Here is a 21,883-nt window from a genome sequence, read left to right as displayed (position 1 = left end):
AGATATATAACTATATCTTGACATGCATTCAGATCCATGGATGCCATTATATAAAACGGTAGATATTGTTTAGCCTGTTATTAATCATAAATTTGCATAATGTCAAATATCCACGTTGTGGAGCTGATGCAGACTTATATGCAATATGGCCACAATTCATGCTTACCTACTCTCTCGGAAGTTGCGGGAAACTCCTGATTTTTCAGGTAAACCCCTGCACTCCTGGAAGAGTAGGCAGATCTGCTGCATCCCATCTTCTTCTAGGTGAGGTGGGTAGCATGGAAAGTTAATCACGGGAATCACAGCACCGTATGGAGAGGAGGGGTCTAAATGACACATATTGCATCATTTTAGCCTCGTCCCTCCCCGTGTATCCACAAAGCGTTCCTTTTTTCCCATGGTGGGGACAGGGCCTAATAACTTGCCTAATAACGTGACATCCCTGCCCCTCCCCCTGGAGTGGGCAGTAGCATCTCTCCTCTGTGCTCCTAAAGGTGGCAAATATGCCACAGTTGCACTCACAATGCGTGACCGGAACTAAATGTGGATCTTATACCATCAGTCAAGATGTATGCATCTATGCTTTTGGAAATGTCCGTTATCATTATTAGCGTGCACTTGCCTTATATGTAGGCTTGCCATACTATGGGGGTAATTAAGAGTTGATCGCAGCAGCAAATTTGTTAGCAGTTGGGCAAAACCGTGTGCACTGAGGGGGGGGGGGGGGGGGCAAATATAACATGCTGAGAGAGTTAGCTTTGGGTGAGGGGTGTTCAAACTGAAATCTAAATTGCAGTGTAAAAATAAAGCAGCCAGTATTTCCCCAGCACAGGAACAAAATAACCCACCCAAATCCAACTCTCTCTGCAAATGTTATACACCTGCACTGCACATGGGTGGTCATTCCGAGTTGATCGCTCGCTAGCAGTTTTTAGCATCCGTGCAAACGCTATGCCGCCTCCCACTGGGAGTGTATTTTAGCTTAGCAGAAGTGCGAACGAAAGGATCGCAGAGCGGCTACAAAATAATTTTGTGCAGTTTCAGAGTAGCTTCAGACCTACTCAGCGCTTGCGATCACTTCAGACTATTCAGTTCCTGTTTTGACGTCACGAACACGCCCTGCGTTCGCTCAGCCACGCCTGCGTTTTTTCCTGGCACGCCTGCGTTTTTCCAAACACTCCCTGAAAACGGTCAGTTGACACCCAGAAACGCCCTCTTCCTGTCAATCACTCTGCGCCCAGCAGTGCGACTGAAAAACTTTGCAGGACCTTGTGTGAAACTACATCGTTCTTTGTAATAGTACGACGCGCGTGCGCATTGCGCCGCATATGCATGCGCAGAAGTGCCATTTTTCCCCCCTAATCGCTGTGCAGCGAACGAAAGCAGCTTGCGTTCAGTATGTACAGTTAGGTGTAAATTTACCAAAGGTCGATTTTAAATTCATCTAATTTGATGTTGTACTTCAAGGGCTAAAAAGCATTTTTACTAGCTGATTTAGATTTTTAAATGTTTGTAATTGTGTGATTTACTAAAACACAACATCGATTTAGATTAATTTAACATCAAGCTTTAGTAAATATTCCCTTAAGGGGGGTATTCAGTTCTGGTGAAAAAACTACACTTTTCGCTATTTTTTAAGGAGAATGGGGATTTGCTCTATTCAATAGCAGGGCCATTTTTTTCGCCTAGGCGAAAGATTAGTGAGGAGCGGAAAACGTGCATCGGCGAGTTCACGTGTTTTCGCACCTGAGCCGGTGAAAACGCAGGCCATTTTCAAATATTTTGAGGCATTTTTCTCCAATGCCTTTTCACAAAAAAAGAGTGAAAAGGCATTGTCGAAAATGCCTTAAAAATGGGCGAAATCGGCCCGTAATTTAATACGCAGGGGGATGAATTGAATAGCTCCGAAAATATCGGAGCTAATTGAATACCTCTCTAAGACTCTACATAGCCCATAATTCTGCCTACATGCCCTCACTCAATAATACCACTTTTACATCGCATTTAACGGGTCACACCCAGGACTTGTGCACAGGTCCTTCCCTGGTACGACCCGCTTGAGACCTCTTTAAGACTGGCGGCCCCGACACGGTATAAAGCCATGTCAATGATGTCACCCCGTCAGGTGCGGAGGAGGAACTTGAAGATCAGCTGGTCTCCAAGCGCCGCCTGCTCCCATACAGTGAATGGGTAGCGAGTTGCATCGACTCAGCAACCCGTTCATTCTGCACTTCAACCCAGGTCGTACCTGTGTAAAACCCTGCTCTAATCACGGGTTGAAATATCGGGTTGCTCGACCTGGGTTATTTTCCCTGGCCCCTTTCACACTGCACAAAATCCCGGGTTGCTGCGCGTTCACGTGCAATAATAACCCAAGTTATTTTTGACTGTGTGAAAGAGGTATAATCTACATGCGAACACCCCGTTACCAACCAGTTCTGCCCATTCACTGGAGTTACCACTCACTTGCATTTAACTCCAAATCGCTGTAGATGCATGGGGTGTAGTAGGGTATGCCGGCGACGCCAGAAACCCGACTGCTAGCATACCGACAGCTGGGCGAGCGCAAATGAGCCCCTTGTGTCACGCTATCTATTCTCCCTCCAGGGGGGTCGTGGACCCCCAAGAGGGAGAAAAGATGTTGGTATACCGGCGGTCGCGATTCCGGCGCCAGAATGCTAGTCGTCGGGAGCCCGGCCGCCGGCAAACAGAAGACCACCCGATGCATGTGCTCAGCTATAGAGCGCACAGTCCTAATAATCGCAAGATCTGCTGTGTAATGGCCTCCATACCCTATAGATACTTCAAATGTTTAAAAATCCTGGGTCCCTGATCCTGGCTAAAAATTCTTGGAATCGACAGTTTTTTAACGTTTAATTTCTCAGATTCCAAGAAGGATCGCCGATCATCGCTGGTCGCAAAGCTGCATATTCAGCTTGCGGTTTAGCAGTGTCAGCTGATCTGGGAAACGGGCCGTCTGATCTATGTGGTCCGACCTTAAGCCTGCATCAGCTCCTGAGAATGCAGATGCTTGTGTTTTGAACTACTTGGAGTGTACTATATACTTTTACAGATGGCACCAAGGTAGCTGTATTCTTAGTTTTTTTTCTAGTGCTAGTCTGAAGAAACCTATGAGTAGAGAGTTTTCCTGAAAATCAGTTTATTATGTTTTAAGAACATGAGCATATTATAGTTAAAAATAACAGTTTTTATGCCAAATCTAAAACGGTGGTAAATGCATTGATTTTAATTAAAGGTGAGTTCTTACTAGTAATAAAAAAACATTTAAGAAGCCCATGGGAAGCATACACGAATCACTTGTCTTATAGCATACCTAATAACCGTCGCTGTGATTATTATGGAGCTGATTCTCAGACAGTTGTATGGATGCAAATAGGGAGTTTTCGCAAATGCAGCAGATGTTAATTTACGCATGTTGCATATCTGAAACTCAGAACTTTATCTTTAATGCAGAAAATACCACTATTAATAGCTTTTAACATTCATAACACTTTTGCCATTTTCTCTATTACATTTGTATGGCATTCTTAGTTTGTATGTGTTAGCTTTGTATAGCTTTTGCACGGATCTCTGTAAACACAAGTACCTTTTAACATCTTGTAAATGCCTGTTTTCTGTTAACTTCAATTGTAAAATTTAGACACTATAAAAGTTTAAAAGGAATTTCCACCTTGTTTAAATGTGGTTTAGAGCTTATTCCTGCACAACTACAGCAAAAGTCTATCACTGTTTGCAGTACTACACAATCGGTGGTAAGAGTTACTCTACTCCCAGTTGATATTTAAACTGCACCAAATTCAGCAAGTAAATGTAGTAGAACATTTGTTCTGAGCCTCATGTTTATAGCACCACATCCTCCCTACAGAGTGAACTGCTTTAGTTGGAGTAGGGCTTTGTTTTCTTAGTACGTAGACGAGGGAGTGCTCTATGATTGGATCATAGCTTTTGCCGACTGTCCCTTTTATGAAGGTCCAAGGAGTGGTCTATAACTGGTAATGTCACCGACAATGCACCTTTTCAAGTTTTTTTTTTTTTATTGTGGAGTCATCTCCGACCCTGCACACTGCTCATTAGTGGAATCCAAGTCCTAGTTCTTATAACCTGTGCGCGAGCACCAAATTATTGATTGCAGACATCAAACTGACCACTGGAGTTTTGTTTGCTTAGCAAAGGGAGAGACATTCACTACCTTCAATAGTTCTAAGCCTTCACTTATTCTCTATACTTCCTGAGAATAAATGAAGGCTACCGGATTGTGGTCTTCCAGTCCAATGACCAGAGGAGAGGACTAATCAGTAGTCCACACTTGAAGTATATGGGTTGAGGAGCTCAAATGACCACTCTTGCACCTCCCTTGGTACCTCTTAGAATGTTGTCAAAGCAGGGGCGGAAGTCCCGGAGGCAGCGGAGTCGGCTGCCGCCGGGCTCCTAACCTGAAGAGGGCGCCTCGCAGCGCCCACTGACTTTACACAGATTGACATGCGGACGAGCGTCCGCATGTCAATCTGCGGTCTCCCTCCCTGCTGTGTTGGAGGGACACGGAGCGCATAGAGCGTCTCTCCTGTGTCCCTCCCTGGCTCTCTCCCCCGGCGGTCTAATACAGGAAGTGCCGTTCGTGAGCTCTGATTGGCTCACGAACCGGCACTTCCTGTATTAGACCAGCCGGGGGAGAGAGCCAGGGAGGGACACAGGAGAGACGCTCTATGCGCTCCGTGTCCCTCCAACACAAGGGGGGGGGCAGGCACTGGGGGCATATACCTGGCACTGGGGCAGGGGCGGAAGTCCCGGAGGCAGCGGAGTCGGCTGCCGCCGGGCTCCTAACCTGAAGAGGGCGCCTCGCAGCGCCCACTGACTTTACACAGATTGACATGCGGACGAGCGTCCGCATGTCAATCTGCGGTCTCCCTCCCTGCTGTGTTGGAGGGACACGGAGCGCATAGAGCGTCTCTCCTGTGTCCCTCCCTGGCTCTCTCCCCCGGCGGTCTAATACAGGAAGTGCCGTTCGTGAGCTCTGATTGGCTCACGAACCGGCACTTCCTGTATTAGACCAGCCGGGGGAGAGAGCCAGGGAGGGACACAGGAGAGACGCTCTATGCGCTCCGTGTCCCTCCAACACAAGGGGGGGGGGGGCTGGCACTGGGGGGCATATACCTGGCACTGGGGGGGAAGACCTGGCACTGGGGGGCATATACCTGGCACTGGGGGGCATATACATGGCACTGTGGGGGAAGACCTGGCACTGGGGGGCATATACCTGGCACTGGGGGGCATATACCTGGCACTGGGGGTGAAGACCTGGCACTGGGGGGCATACACCTGGCACTGGGGGGCATATACCTGGCACTGTGGGGGAAGACCTGGCACTGGGGGGCATATACCTGGCACTGGGGGGCATATACCTGGCACTGGGCGGGGGGCATATGTGGCACTGGGGAGAGGGATATATTTGGCACTGGGGGCATATACCTGGCACTGTGGGGGGAAGATCTGGCACTGGGGGCATATACCTGGCCCTGTGGGGGAATATCTGGCACTGGGGGCATATACCTGGCACTGGGTGCATATACCTGGCCCTGTGGGGGAATATCTGGCACTGGGGGCATATACCTGGCACTGTGGGGGGAAGATCTGGCACTGGGGGTATACCTGGCCCTGTGGGGGAATATCTGGCACTGGGGGCATACACCTGGCACTGTGGGGGAAGATCTGGCACTGGGGGCATATACCTGGCCCTGTGGGGGGAATATCTGGCACTGGGGGCATATGCCTGGCACTGTGGAGGAATATCAGGCACTGGGGGCATATAGCTGGCACTGTGGGGGAGTAGGCACTGAGGGGGCATATGTGGCACTGTGGTGGAATATTTGGCACTGGGGGGAGCAGGCACTGAGGGGGCATATGTGGCACTGGGGGGGGGGTATATTTGGCACTGGGGGCATGTACCTGGCACTGGAGGCATATACCTGACACTGTGGGGGAATATCTGGCACTGGGGGCATATGTGGCACTGGGAGCACGGCCCTAGCAACAAGCACTACCCCCTAGCAACGAGCATGACACCCAGTGCATGAACCCCCTGGCAACGAGCATGACACCCTGAGCATGAAATCCCCTGGCACCGTGCATGGAACCGCTGGCAACGAGCATGACACCCAGTGCATGAAACCCCTGGCAACGAGCATGACACCCTGAGCATGAAAACCCCTGGCACCGTGCATGGAACCAAGAGCATGAAACCCCTGGCAACGAGCAGGTAATTTAAAAGTAATTAGAAGCCTTACTGTAGAACTTAATGTGTAATGGGCATTACGGTGTGTGGCATAATGTATCACGGACATTGCGGTGTGTGTCATAATGTGTCGGGCATTACGGTGTATGGTATACTATATCGCGGGCATTGTGATATGTGGTATAATGTCTCAGGCTCATTGTGGTGTGTGTTATACTGTGTCAAAGACATTGTATGTGCTATAATGTATCAAGGGCATTGCAGTGTGTAGCATAATGTATAATGGGCATTGTAATTCCTGTCATAATGTGTCACAGGCATTACGGTGTGTGGTATAATGTATCAGGGGCATTGCAGTGTGTAGCATAATGTATAACGGGCATTGCGATTCCTGTCATAATGTGTCGGGGGCATTACGGTGTGTGGCATAATGTGTCGTGGGCATTATGGTGTGTGCATATTGTGTCATGTGCATTATTGTGTGTGGTATAATGTCTAAGGGCCACTGCAGTATGTGGCATAATGTATACTGGGCATTACTATAAGGAGGAAAAATTACAAATAATGTAAGGGGCATGAATCAGGATTATTTTTCTTTCCCGTCTGGGCGTGCAGGTTGGAAAACTGGGGTATAACGCAGTCTTTTCCTGCAATGTCACGCCCCTTTATGGTAAGCCATCCCAACGAAGCCACACACTCTATACTGCCAATTATGGAGGGGGGGGGGGGGCAAATAATTTTTTGGCTTGGGGGAGAAAAATTTCTAGTTACGTCACTGAACTGACTCATTCCTGTAAGCCGCCACCACAGCGCAAACCCCAGGAGAGTACGCTGGTGAGCGCCTGCTGTGGGAGGTAGGAAAGGAGCTGCTGCTACCGTTGCCCCGCTGCTGTGGGGAAGGGGGGGACGGGATGGATGGACACACGTGCGAGGCGGAGTTTAAGAGCTGGTACCACGCTTGCCTTGTATTCCACTTCCTAATTGCGCTCTGCCTCCGGTAATTGGTGAGGAGAGTAGACCCTTCTTTCACTACACAAGGTATCCATCTATGCTCCCTTTCTCCCTGTATAAGTGCACTGCCAGTATACTGTATGTATGTTTGTGTATATATAGATAGAGGTAGGGGTCTGGCACAGCCACATAATAGGCTAATACATTGGGTGCCCTCACAGCAAAGTAGTTTCGCAAAATAGAGGTGGTGCGGCACTCCAATGATTTGCACACTGACACCAATTGAAGTAGTGCAACGTTTCAATGCCCGTTTAATGAATCTGCATTTTTGTCATATATACAATGACCCCCATTCTGCCTCATCCCGCCTCATATATACAATGACCCCTCATTCTGCCTATATATATATATATATAGCCTGCAGGATCAATATTGGTGTGGTGTGTGTGTATGTGTGTGTATATATATATATATATATATATATATATATATATAATTTTATTTTTTTGCCTCTATATAGGGGGGCACCTGTATTTATATTGCCTCCGGGCGTCTAGGATGAACTTACGCCACTGCACTGGGGGGCATATACCTGGCACTGGGGGGGAAGACCTGGCACTGGGGGGCATATACCTGGCACTGGGGGGCATATACATGGCACTGTGGGGGAAGACCTGGCACTGGGGGGCATATACCTGGCACTGGGGGGCATATACCTGGCACTGGGGGTGAAGACCTGGCACTGGGGGGCATACACCTGGCACTGGGGGGCATATACCTGGCACTGTGGGGGAAGACCTGGCACTGGGGGGCATATACCTGGCACTGGGGGGCATATACCTGGCACTGGGGCGGGGGGCATATGTGGCACTGGGGAGAGGGATATATTTGGCACTGGGGGCATATACCTGGCACTGTGGGGGGAAGATCTGGCACTGGGGGCATATACCTGGCCCTGTGGGGGAATATCTGGCACTGGGGGCATATACCTGGCACTGGGTGCATATACCTGGCCCTGTGGGGGAATATCTGGCACTGGGGGCATATACCTGGCACTGTGGGGGGAAGATCTGGCACTGGGGGTATACCTGGCCCTGTGGGGGAATATCTGGCACTGGGGGCATACACCTGGCACTGTGGGGGAAGATCTGGCACTGGGGGCATATACCTGGCCCTGTGGGGGGAATATCTGGCACTGGGGGCATATGCCTGGCACTGTGGAGGAATATCAGGCACTGGGGGCATATAGCTGGCACTGTGGGGGAGTAGGCACTGAGGGGGCATATGTGGCACTGTGGTGGAATATTTGGCACTGGGGGGAGCAGGCACTGAGGGGGCATATGTGGCACTGGGGGGGGTATATTTGGCACTGGGGGCATGTACCTGGCACTGGAGGCATATACCTGACACTGTGGGGGAATATCTGGCACTGGGGGCATATGTGGCACTGGGAGCACGGCCCTAGCAACAAGCACTACCCCCTAGCAACGAGCATGACACCCAGTGCATGAACCCCCTGGCAACGAGCATGACACCCTGAGCATGAAATCCCCTGGCACCGTGCATGGAACCGCTGGCAACGAGCATGACACCCAGTGCATGAAACCCCTGGCAACGAGCATGACACCCTGAGCATGAAAACCCCTGGCACCGTGCATGGAACCAAGAGCATGAAACCCCTGGCAACGAGCAGGTAATTTAAAAGTAATTAGAAGCCTTACTGTAGAACTTAATGTGTAATGGGCATTACGGTGTGTGGCATAATGTATCACGGACATTGCGGTGTGTGTCATAATGTGTCGGGCATTACGGTGTATGGTATACTATATCGCGGGCATTGTGATATGTGGTATAATGTCTCAGGCTCATTGTGGTGTGTGTTATACTGTGTCAAAGACATTGTATGTGCTATAATGTATCAAGGGCATTGCAGTGTGTAGCATAATGTATAATGGGCATTGTAATTCCTGTCATAATGTGTCACAGGCATTACGGTGTGTGGTATAATGTATCAGGGGCATTGCAGTGTGTAGCATAATGTATAACGGGCATTGCGATTCCTGTCATAATGTGTCGGGGGCATTACGGTGTGTGGCATAATGTGTCGTGGGCATTATGGTGTGTGCATATTGTGTCATGTGCATTATTGTGTGTGGTATAATGTCTAAGGGCCACTGCAGTATGTGGCATAATGTATACTGGGCATTACTATAAGGAGGAAAAATTACAAATAATGTAAGGGGCATGAATCAGGATTATTTTTCTTTCCCGTCTGGGCGTGCAGGTTGGAAAACTGGGGTATAACGCAGTCTTTTCCTGCAATGTCACGCCCCTTTATGGTAAGCCATCCCAACGAAGCCACACACTCTATACTGCCAATTATGGAGGGGGGGGGGGGGCAAATAATTTTTTGGCTTGGGGGAGAAAAATTTCTAGTTACGTCACTGAACTGACTCATTCCTGTAAGCCGCCACCACAGCGCAAACCCCAGGAGAGTACGCTGGTGAGCGCCTGCTGTGGGAGGTAGGAAAGGAGCTGCTGCTACCGTTGCCCCGCTGCTGTGGGGAAGGGGGGGACGGGATGGATGGACACACGTGCGAGGCGGAGTTTAAGAGCTGGTACCACGCTTGCCTTGTATTCCACTTCCTAATTGCGCTCTGCCTCCGGTAATTGGTGAGGAGAGTAGACCCTTCTTTCACTACACAAGGTATCCATCTATGCTCCCTTTCTCCCTGTATAAGTGCACTGCCAGTATACTGTATGTATGTTTGTGTATATATAGATAGAGGTAGGGGTCTGGCACAGCCACATAATAGGCTAATACATTGGGTGCCCTCACAGCAAAGTAGTTTCGCAAAATAGAGGTGGTGCGGCACTCCAATGATTTGCACACTGACACCAATTGAAGTAGTGCAACGTTTCAATGCCCGTTTAATGAATCTGCATTTTTGTCATATATACAATGACCCCCATTCTGCCTCATCCCGCCTCATATATACAATGACCCCTCATTCTGCCTATATATATATATATATATAGCCTGCAGGATCAATATTGGTGTGGTGTGTGTGTGTATGTGTATATATATATATATATATATATATATAATTTTATTTTTTTGCCTCTATATAGGGGGGCACCTGTATTTATATTGCCTCCGGGCGTCTAGGACGAACTTACGCCACTGTGTCAAAGGAAAGGTGTTACCACACCGCTTCAAAAAGCTGATTGATTCTGCAATACCAATTAAATGGAATGTGACTCACTGTGATGTGTGTGCGTAACGGCCCAGAACAATAATAATTACTGAGAATGGTGGTCGATCTGATGTATAAACTCCAAAGCAACTGGATAACTGCCCAATTTTTCTTCTGATCAATTTTGACATCATCCTTATTAAGCATTGCACTTCATTAGATTACAAACTTTACTGAAATAACACCTGGCACTGACAGTTATGCACCGCCGAGCTGCCCGACGACGAGCCGGCCGACGAGCGACCCGGCGGCGGGGGGGCAGTGACGGGGGGTCACGCGGCTCCATTGAAGTGCAGGCAAATATGGACGAGATCGTCCATATTGGCCTGCATGCACAGCCGACGGGGGACCAGCGATGAACGAGCGCGGGGCCGCGCATCGTTCATCGCTGGAGCCTCCACACTGAAAGATATGAACGAGTTCTCGTTCATTTATGAACGAGATCGTTCATATCTTTCAAAAAATCGGCCAGTGTGTAGGGCCTATAACTCCTTCACCTTCCTTTCCTCCAATGTACCTCCGTTACTACAGTATAACTAGTTTATACTTTTTTTTCTTTTTTCTGCTGTTTAATTTGTTACAGATGTTTTTATATCTATGTCCAGAGCCTTAATAAAAATTGCTACTTTAATATGAGTTTTCTGCAATAAAGATCTTCATGTATGTATACTCATGTGAGTTCCAACTTAAACTATATTATCTAGAACTGGGACTATTGGAAAATGGAATTTTCTTTAGTACTAAACATCCAAACATGCATGTCTGATTGTTATAATATTTTATACTTTTATTCCTTATTAAGAAGAAAGCACATAGTTTTTATTTTTAACCCTTGTACCCACTGACCAGGGCTACCGGAATGGGGCCAGTTCTACTTAGCATTGGCTGAGGCATTTCTAGTGGCCTGCGACCTATGCTAAGTAGTAGGTAACATGACCCAGCAGAGGAGGTTTGGCGGTGTTCTATTTTTATTTTTTTTAACAGTATGACAGGTAAGATAACTCCAGTTTTATCTATTTTGCCTGTCACAACTACATATTTGTCTTACAAACTTCCCCCAAAGCTTAACTATTCAACCTTTTGTAATTTGTGAATAAAATAAATTAGGAAGGTGGTTTATTTCACCTTGCATTCAGTGATTATTCAGCTCATTTGTCTTGGATTCATCTGGTAGCCTGTGCCTTGGCCAAAAACTATGAAAAAAATATATTTGAAGAAATCTCACTGTTACTTTTTCTCTGCTCAACTGCCTCAGATCCCTGTCACAGTCCCACATAGAAAAGATCTAAAGGTTTTGAAAAACGTCAGTTAGATCATTTAATAGCATAATATTAATAGTAATCACTCATGTAATACAATTTATTATCATTATGAATAATGGCCCTCATTCCGAGTTGTTCGCTTGGTATTTTTCATCGCATCGCAGTGAAAATCCGCTTAGTACGCATGCGCAATGTTCGCACTGCGACTGCGCCAAGTAACTTTACTATGAAGAAAGTATTTTTACTCACGGCTTTTTCTTCGCTCCGGCGAACGTAATGTGATTGACAGGAAATGGGTGTTACTGGGCGGAAACACGGCGTTTCAGGGGCGTGTGGCTGAAAACGCTACCGTTTCCGGAAAAAACGCAGGAGTGGCCGGAGAAACGGTGGGAGTGCCTGGGCGAACGCTGGGTGTGTTTGTGACGTCAAACAGGAACGACAAGCACTGAAATGATCGCACAGGCAGAGTAAGTCTGGAGCTACTCTGAAACTGCTAAGTAGTTAGTAATCGCATTATTGCGAATACATCGGTCGCAATTTTAAGAAGCTAAGATTCACTCCCAGTAGGCGGCGGCTTAGCGTGTGTAACTCTGCTAAATTCGCCTTGCGACCGATCAACTCGGAATGAGGGCCAATATGCAAACATCAAGGGATTGGACACTATAGGGTGGATTGGGAAAGGAGGGTGCTATTATTTATTGTATATTGTCGCAGAAGTTATTAAAACCATACACTGTTGTTAATACACAGAGATCTAGATGTGAGATGGGTGTCCAAACTGAAATCTAAATTGCATTGTAATAATAATGCTGCCCAGTATTTGTGGCCTACAGTATATGCACAAGCAGCTACACAATGATACTGTATTAGACAGATATGGGGTTTTAGATGCCAGGCAGTTTATTTCCTAGTCTTGTTGTCCAAGATAACATCTGGTTGGTGGAACCTAGTACTCTGCTGAGAAAAACAACAATCTGAGTGAAAGGACATAAGGCCGCCTGATTCAAAGTTGGACACGTCTTCTGTCACAGCAGATCTGAGAATATAAGATGATGCCGCAGGAGCAGTCTTATGTAAAAAGACACTCACTCCCGACTTCTCGTATCCACTGCCAGTGTCCGAAGATGCAGCATTGGATGAACATCGAGAACATTGCGTAGACCATAAGAATGTCCACCACAACTGAGGTGCCAAGGCCAGTGAATCTGCCTCAGAAGGCGCAGTTGCTGTTTTCCGCACTCACCCCAAAATTTCACAGACAGGCCTCCATTTTGAGAAACGCTCCCCATCACCACTCTCAAATGCCTGTAGCTGGTCAGTCTGCTTGCGGCTAATACCACACTGTGACTGAAGTCGCAACACTATCACAGCACAAGCGCACTGTGGCTCCGGCACAAAACAGATAACATCAGTCATTTGCAAATTAATCTGAATAGCGTCCACTTTTGAATTAGGCCCGGGGCAATTGGCTATATTAATCAAATGTCAGTGTATTATCAACTGAAAAAGGATAGGGTTGTCAAGTTCAGAAATAAGGGATGACTGCTGTGATGTACCAAGTACTTGTAAATACACTTTCATTTTGGAAAAATTACAAAAAAATTGCTCACACTGAATAAAGGTCAAATGCTGCTCACCACAGTGATGACAGTAGGAATTCAGTAAATTACATTCATGTTAGAAAGTAAAAGGGGGTACTGACGGGAGAGATGTGTGCTGAGCGATCTTAACACAGACCGCTCAGCACACATCTCTCCCCCCCGCTCAGCACTGCGCGATGTGCTGAGCGACGGGGGAGCGCTCACTTCACACAGCGGGCCGCGCATCGCTATCGCTAGGGGCATACACACGGCAGATCCGTGCTTAAAATCGAAGCAATCTAGTCAGATTGCTTAGATTTTAAACACGGATCTCTCTGTGTGTACCCCCCTTAAGACAGGTCATCTCTTCATGGCATCAGAATTGATTCCTATCTTATCTATACAAATTAACGTACCCAGGGCAGTAGAGAGCCTGGCTGGGCCCAGGTACTTTTCAGGGGGCATTGCCTAATTACAAGAGGCGTGGCCATGCACCCTTTGAAAAAAATACTGAAGAAATGGTATTTTAATCGCCTTCACGGCCACACTGCAGCCCAGCACATAGCACCGTGTGCTGGGCTGAGGAGAAGAGCTGCAACTGCTGCTGTCAAGTAAGGGGGAGGGGGCCCGGGATCCCCACTGGGCCCCTCCATCAGACCTTGGCCCCTCTCTCAGCACCACTGAACATACCCATTCCATCCTAAGGTCTTTATTACTGGATTCTCCTTACACCATCAAGCCTGCTATTTCCCAACCCTTGCATATGGCAGACCAGAGTGTCCACTTTTTGTTGTTAAAATTATTGCAAATAACTAACTTTCCCTAATATGGTTTTGCTAACATTTGATTCATGTTTTGTTCACTGTAAAAAGTTAGTGTGTCACAAAAAAATACCATGTCAGGTGTGTTTGTGGGGATGTTACAACATTAAATGGGTCAGCTGTAATAGAGGTGTGAGGAGGTAGATATTAGGAGAAGGGATGGTATAAAACTGGAAATATACCCTGCAATATTGGTAGTAATATAAGAAGTAACCCAACAGTAAAGTGACCCTGATGCCTACTGAATCACTTAAAATAGGCCATTTTGGAAAATAAGTTCATGTCGTCATCCCATGTATAAGGTTATCTTACAGCCACACTAACAGGACCCAGTGATCCAGCAGCTTAACTTGTGTTCTGAAAGACTGGATCTCATTCAACTTGGCCACCTAAATAATAATAATAATAATTTTATTTATATAGCGCTCTTTCTCCAATAGGACCCAAGGCGCTTAACAGATACATAGCATAATATAGTACAGAAAATAATGAAGTACATTTTCATAAAATACAGAAGCATGAAGATACTAAAAGGGACATTATGGAAATGCTTGAGTAAACAGAAAAGTCTTGAGTCTACTTTTGAAGGATTCTATAGTTGGGGCCTCTCGCACTGTGCGGGGAAGTGAGTTCCATAGAGTCGGAGCCGCATGACTGAAAGCTTGACCCCCAGATGAATTACGGTAGATTCAAGGTACTGCTAAAAGTCCTTCATCTACAGATCTACAGATGTGGACACTAGCGGTGTGCTTGAGCCTCATGTGGTCATCTTTACTTAGTGTTGGACACAATTGATCTTCTTTAGTTGAAGAAACTGTTGTTTGTTGTGTCATGCAAATTTTATTTAATCTCTTTCATGCATGTTATATAATATTTTATTTCTGGCTCTGCACCATTCATATCCTCTTGTTACAATTGTCAGTTGGTAAAGAATAGATTTCATACATTTGTTAAACTTCTGTGTAGAATCATAGAATATAATCGTATACCGTCTCCATCTTCTTCCAGTATTTCCACAATGAGCCGAAGAGTGGTGCGCCAGAGCAAATTCCGGCACATTTTTGGCCAGCCAGTAAAAGCTGACCAAATGTATGAAGACATCCGGGTGTCTAGGATAACTTGGGACAGCTCGTTCTGTGCTGTGAATCCAAAATTTTTAGCCATCATTGTGGAGTCGAGTGGAGGAGGGGCATTTATAGTGTTACAATTATCTAAGGTAAGTTCGCCCAAAATGCAATGTTAATCAAAATTACATGATCATTAAAAATAATTGCTATGGGCAGGGACGTAGCCAGAACTTTGTTGGTCCCATAGCAACATTTTGAAGTGGCCCCTGACCCAGTGCTTCTAAAGAGACACTTTTCCACAGCAGTTGTTAATTTTGTGCCCCATAAAAGTGCCCTACTGATGTATCAATACGCCTTGCAGTGTGAGATGTCTGGCATGAGAGAATCGTCAGGTTCCGCGCAGCTCTGCTAATGTCGGGCGTCTTTTTTTCCTGAAAATGGGTCCTATTCACAACACAATGTAGCTAGGACGCACAAGGAGACTGCTGATAAATTTTATATAAAATACTTGTACAGGTTGAGTATCCCATATCCATATATTCTGAAATACGGAATATTCCGAAATACTGACTTTTTTGAGTGAGAGTGAGATAGTGAAACCTTTGTTTTCTGATGGCTCAATGTACACAAACTTATGTGTATAAGTTGTATATGAAACATAAATGAATTGTGTGAATGTAGACACACTTTGTTTAATGCACAAAGTTATAAAAAATATTGGCTAAAATGACCTTCAGGCTGTGTGTATAAGATGTATATGTAACATAAATGCATTCTATGCTTAGATTTAGGTCCCATCACCATGATATCTCATTATGGTATGCAATTATTCCAAAATACGGAAAAATCCGATATCCAAAATACCTCTGGTCCCAAGCATTTTGGATAAGGGAGACTCAACCTGTAAATTGTGTGTGATTAAAGGCCAGTACTTACCGTCCGATGTGGAAGAGATGTGTGCTGAGCGAAACGCTCAGCACACCTCTCTCCCCCCGCTCAGCACAGCGGGGGGGGGGGGGCTCATTTCACCCAGCGGGTGAAGTGAGCGACCCGCTAGATTGGCACCAGCGATAGCGCTGCGTGGCGCTGCGCATCGCTATCGCTGTGAGGGGTACACACGGAGAGATCACTGCTTAAAATCTAAGCAATCTAGTCAGATTGCTTAGATTTTAAGCAGCGATCGCTCCGTGAGTACCCCCCTTAAGGGGACTATTTACTAAGCCTTGGATGGAGATAAAGTCGACAGAGATAAAGTACCAGCAGCCAATAGGATCCTAACTGCCATGTCACAGGCTGTGTTTGAAAAATGACAGTTTGGAGCTGATTGGCTGGTACTTTATCTCCGTCCACTTTATCTCTATCGAAGGCTTAGTAAATAGACCCATAATTCTGTTAACAGAGCAAAACAGAGCTTGTATTGGAAAAAAATCTGTGGCTGCTACATTGTAGCATATCGTATACAGATTCAGAGTCTCAGTCGCACATAAGTTGCATATTCTCTTTGCAAATAAGATGCATTTTCGGCAACTCTCACTCTATTACATTTGGCCCACAGTCTCCAATGGCGAATTTCCCATTAGGCAAGTGAGGCACATACCTAGGGGCGGCACCTGTTTGGGGGGGCACTTGGATGCTTGTGTTGGTAACGTCAGCCAAAATGTACCAGTAACTGTAAAATATTTAAACTATGCTGTACCATATGCCATCTTGAATGGAGTATAAACGAGTAGGGCATGCACATACTGTCCCTGTAAGCTGTCCTACTTAGTAAGTATGTATATATAATTAAAAAAATAAAATAAAACATTAGTGTTTTTTTTTATTATTCTATTAACTTGGCTATCATGAAATGAGGGCTTGTAACCAGTCAATAAAAATAATACATTTTTATTGATTGGCAGGCGGGAGGCAACTGTTACTGTTGTGCCTAGGGGCGCTCTAACCCCTAAATCTGCCCCTGACAGTCTCCACTGGTTCATATTATGCCACACTATAGTGCCTCCACTTCAAATTACGTGCACTATATTCCCTCCACTTCATATTAAATCACGTTAAAGTGCTTCCCATTCATATTATGTAACATTAATGCCCTCCAGTTCATTTTATACCACATTATAATGAACAGATCCATGGGATAACTAGATACATTGCAGGCCCCAAAGCAAAAGTTTGTAAGGGCTCCTCTGTACCATGCAGTGGTGAAAATGTATATAACATATGTAACTTTGACAGGGAAGGTGGGCCCCTGTCAGCTCTGGGTCCCATACCAGCTGCACTCCCTGCACCTATGGTAGCTACGCCCTTGATTATTGGTATATGGTTTTGTTGCACTAAATGATCTCAAACCTCACTGTTTCTCATTGTCTTTAGCTGTACACTGCGTCTTATAGGTGTGGGGGGTTAATTAAAAACAATAACCATGCCAAAAAGTAATCTGAACAAAATTGTCAATTTGGTTCTTGCCCATAACCGACAATCTGGTTGGTAGATTTGTGATCACCTGCCAAATGTATTTATAGGCCCCACTGTGATTCTGGTGGTTCCGGTATGAATGGTCGACAATGTTAAGGTCGACACTCATTAGGTCGACCACTATTGGTCGACATTGACATGGTCTACACAGGAAAATGATCGACACATGAAAAGGTCAACGTGATTTATTTATTTTTACTTCTTTTGGTGTCGTTTTCTGCGTAAGGTGACGGGGAACCCCAATTAGTGCACCGCGTCCCCTCGCATGGCTCGCTTCGCTCGCCATGCTTCGGGCAAGGTTATCGTTCCCAACCGTAGTCCACGTGGATCGTAAAGTATGAAAAAGTTCCAAAAAAGAAAAAAAACGTGGTAAACTCATGTCGACCTTTTCATGTGTCGACCATTTTCATGTGTCGACCATTTGTCCATGTCGACCATCTCCATGTTGACCAATAGTGGTCGACCTAATGAGTGTCGACTTTAACATTGTCGACCATTTGAACGGATACCGATTCTGATATACTAAGATCAGCTGCCCAAGTGTGTAACGAAAGTAGAAACTTACTGTTGCTTGATAAAACTTGTTAATATAGGTTTATAGACATATACATCCAGCCCTGCAAGGCAGCTCTGCAAGTAGCATAACCATAGTGGTTTAATAATTCTTATTAATTTAACCATTAAACCACTGTGCTTATACTTACAGTTAGAAGTAGACGCTAGTCTGGCTGTAGCTAGTCAGCATGTGTATGTTATGGGGTATGGTTGTGGTTCAATATCTGAGCTAACACTGGGGACAATACCTAACTAAAATATATGTTAATATGTAATAGATTTGATCTGTACTGTTTTGTTTTTCCTTAAACGTATGAATATTTCCCCATAATCTAGTTGAGATCTTGCTCACTAAGGGGTAAATTTTCTAAGATGGGAGTTCTATTTAAGATGAGATGTTGCCCATAGCAACCAATCAGATTGTACTTCTCATTTATCTACCACATTCTAGAAAATAATACCTGGAATCTGGTTGCTATGGGCAACATCCCATCTAAAATAGAACTCTTATCTTAGTAAATTTACCCCTAAAAGTCAAGACCAAATGAGCCAGACTTATACTTGCATGTAATGAAGTACATGCAGACATACAGTAAATGGGATTTCTTCCTGTATTCAGTCCACCACTGTAGTCATCACTAACAGCATACATGTGAACAGGTGTACATTCATCATTTAGATCGTCGACATGGTTTGAATGTCGACATTCAACATGTCTCCATTATCATAATGTTCACATTATGAATGTCATCAGCTGATTTTAGGGGGTGTAGTATGGTGTGCCGGGCTCCCGGCGACCAGCATACTGGCGCCTGGAGCCCGACCGCTGGCATACCGACAGTGTCTCGAGCGCAAATGAGCCCCTTGCAGGCTCGCTGCGGGCACGGTGGCGCGCTACGCATGCCACGCACGCCACGCTATTTTTTCTCCCTCCAGGGGGGTCGTGGACCCCCATGAGGAAGAAAAAATGTCGGTCTGCCGGGATTCCGGCGCCGGTATACTGTGCGCCGGGATCCCGACAGTCGGCCACCTGAAGACCACCCGATTTTAGAGTTAGGCTGCGGTTAGTCTTCAGTTAGGTTTAGACTTAGGCTTCGGTTATTGGCCCTCATTCCGAGTTGTTCATTCGGTAGCTGCTTTTAGCAGCATTGCACACGCTAGGCCACCGTCCTCTGGGAGTGTATCTTAAGGTGCATACACACGGAGAGATTTTGACTATGAGAGATCTTGACTGAGCGATTTCCCTTGAACTGGCAGTAGGAGATTTTGACTAACTTTACCAGCGATTTTGGCTATGGGCGATTTTGGCTAACTCATTCAATCAAGGGGATGCTTTTTCTTTTCCAGCGACCTAGCCAAAATTGACTTGCCTGCACAGTCTATTTTTAGTAGCGATAGCGACCTGGCAGGGACGCGCATCGCTATCGCTGGCTGTGTACACATGGAGAGATATGCACTAACTTTCTGAGCGATTTTGACTATATAGTCAAAATCGCTCAGCTATATCGCTCCGTTTGTATGGACCTTTAGCTTAGCAGAATATCGAACGAAAGATTAGCAGAACTGCTACTAAATAATTTGCTGTAGTTTCTGAGTAGCTCCAGACCTACTCCAAGATTGCGATTACCTCAGTCCGTTTAGTACCTGCTTTGACGTCACAAACACGCCCTGCTTTTGGCCAGCCACTCCCCCGTTTCACCAGCCACTCCTGCGTTTTTACCTGGCACGCCTGCGTTTTTTAGCACACTCCCGGAAAACGCTCAGTTACCTCCCAGAAACGCCCCTTTCCTGTCAATCACTCACCGATCAGCAGTGCGACTGAAAAGCGCCGCACGAACACCAGCAAATCTACTACGTTTTGTGTAAAATAACTTAGCGCATACGCGCTGCGTACCATGCGCATTTTCCACCTAATCGCTGCGTTGCGAAAAACGGCAACGAGCGAACAACTCGGAATGACCACCATTGTTAGGCTGTGGTTAGGGTTAGGTTTAAACTGTAATTAGGGTCAGGCTGCTGTTAGAATTAGGTTTAGGCTGCAATTAGGATTCGGGTCAGCTGTGGTTAGGTTTAGGACTAGACTCGGGTTAGGGTTTGTCTATAGAAAGCTACAGATGTAGCCACACTCATTGTTGCCGCAATGCTTATGTGCGGGCATACGCATCGCGGCAAGGCGTGTGCTCACAGTACTGCGAATAAGTGCAGCCAGTAGTCGCACCATAGACGTCTATGTCATGCGTACGCATGCAAGCGCCATAAACGCGGGCACACTAGTCTCGCCTTCGCTACGCATCGCGGCAACAATCAGTGTGACTACATCTGTACATGGTCGAAATGAAAACTGTTGACATTCTGGCAATATCGACAACCCGTCTATATCAACATCCTGAATGTTGAAATTCTGAATGTGGCCTTTTTGTACCACACCCATTTGAAGAAGCGCTATCCTTGATGAAATCGGATGGATCTCTGCATACACTCACCTCTGAATTGCCTATACATACATCAGCATGCCCACAAAACACCTATCCTACATGCAACTATCCCTTTACAGACCATTAACACCCACTCAGTCACAAGTGAAGATGTGACTAAGATGCCTGTGACTGTAGAAAATTCAAAGGACAGGAAAAAACTCTAGAACTTGGGACACACAACCTATGTCTAAAATGTAACTTTTAATATACATTGAAATACCAATGGGTCATAGAGATGAAAATATTCCTCAAAGCAATATTAACCCAGAAATGGGTACATGACCTCCGATTGACAAAGCTCGGCTCTGAAGGTCCCATGGTGCATGAGCAGAGACCCCTCCTTACCTCCTCCCATAATCGGCACCTGCATTGCAGCTTTGATCAACACCATATTTCTTGGAATCAGGTACACATACTCTGTTCCCCCCCCCCCCCCCCCAAATAGATTTTTATTGATTTTTAACAAGCAAAAACAGCAATAGGGGGATGGGGTACAAAAATAAAAGAGGGGGGAGGGAGGCGTTGGGAAGGTATACAAAAGGATACAGTTTGGAAGTACAAAGATATTGGCGAGTCAGCCGGTTATGCAATATATAGGGCCTCCAAGAAAAAAAATAAAGACATAAAGACAAATATGGCTTACTAAGTGTCCCTTTGTCCTAAAAAAAATAATAATAATCAGACCAATCCCTTCAGTGCCATGCCACTACAATCATCAATATATTCTAGATAGGTACAAAAAGTGTAGGGGGGAGGATCGGAGAAAAGACTTATAAACTCTGGGGTATCTCGGGGGTCGTCACACTGTTCAACAGGAGGTTTTATAAGCAAGCCAAGGGGCCCATTTTTTAATAATAAGAGATCTGGGGGATGGACCTAAGAGAGTTTCAGCCATTTCAAATTCGTAATTGGATTGAACTATCTTCACCACATCGGTCCAGTGGGGGACCGAGGTGGTACGCCAATTGCGTGCTAAGCATCGTTTAGTGGTGGACAGAATGTGACACATAACATAGGTGTCGGTTGTAGAAATATGGTCTGGGAGTATGAGCAGAAGTGCTATCTTTGGATGCGGTTGAATATTGATATGCAAAATGACAGAGATCAGCTGGAATATGTGTTTCCACAATTCAGTTATCATAGGACAAGTCCAGAATATATGAAAAATGTATCCCACACCCTTACAGTTAT

The 21,883-nt window shown here is 45.8% G+C and overlaps 1 protein-coding gene across 2 annotated transcripts in view; it reads left to right on the top strand.

The window, feature by feature from the left end:
• CORO6 (coronin 6) overlaps positions 1-21,883 on the top strand; it is a 258,150-nt gene that overhangs the window by 89,753 nt on the left and 146,514 nt on the right. The window contains exon 2 of one of the 2 annotated variants that reach the window (XM_063955951.1): positions 15,130-15,337. The exons of the other annotated variant lie outside the window; for it this stretch is intronic. Coding sequence (XP_063812021.1) covers positions 15,140-15,337 — 198 coding nt within the window. The 5' untranslated portion in view covers positions 15,130-15,139. The remainder of the gene's footprint in view (positions 1-15,129; positions 15,338-21,883) is intronic. 2 annotated transcript variants of the gene reach the window in all.

The sequence above is a fragment of the Pseudophryne corroboree genome, chromosome 2, assembly GCF_028390025.1.
Source record: "Pseudophryne corroboree isolate aPseCor3 chromosome 2, aPseCor3.hap2, whole genome shotgun sequence".
NCBI classification, from domain to species: Eukaryota; Metazoa; Chordata; class Amphibia; order Anura; family Myobatrachidae; genus Pseudophryne; species Pseudophryne corroboree.
The sequence above is the reverse complement of the archived record's forward strand: the minus strand, read 5'-3'. Positions and strand labels throughout refer to the sequence as shown.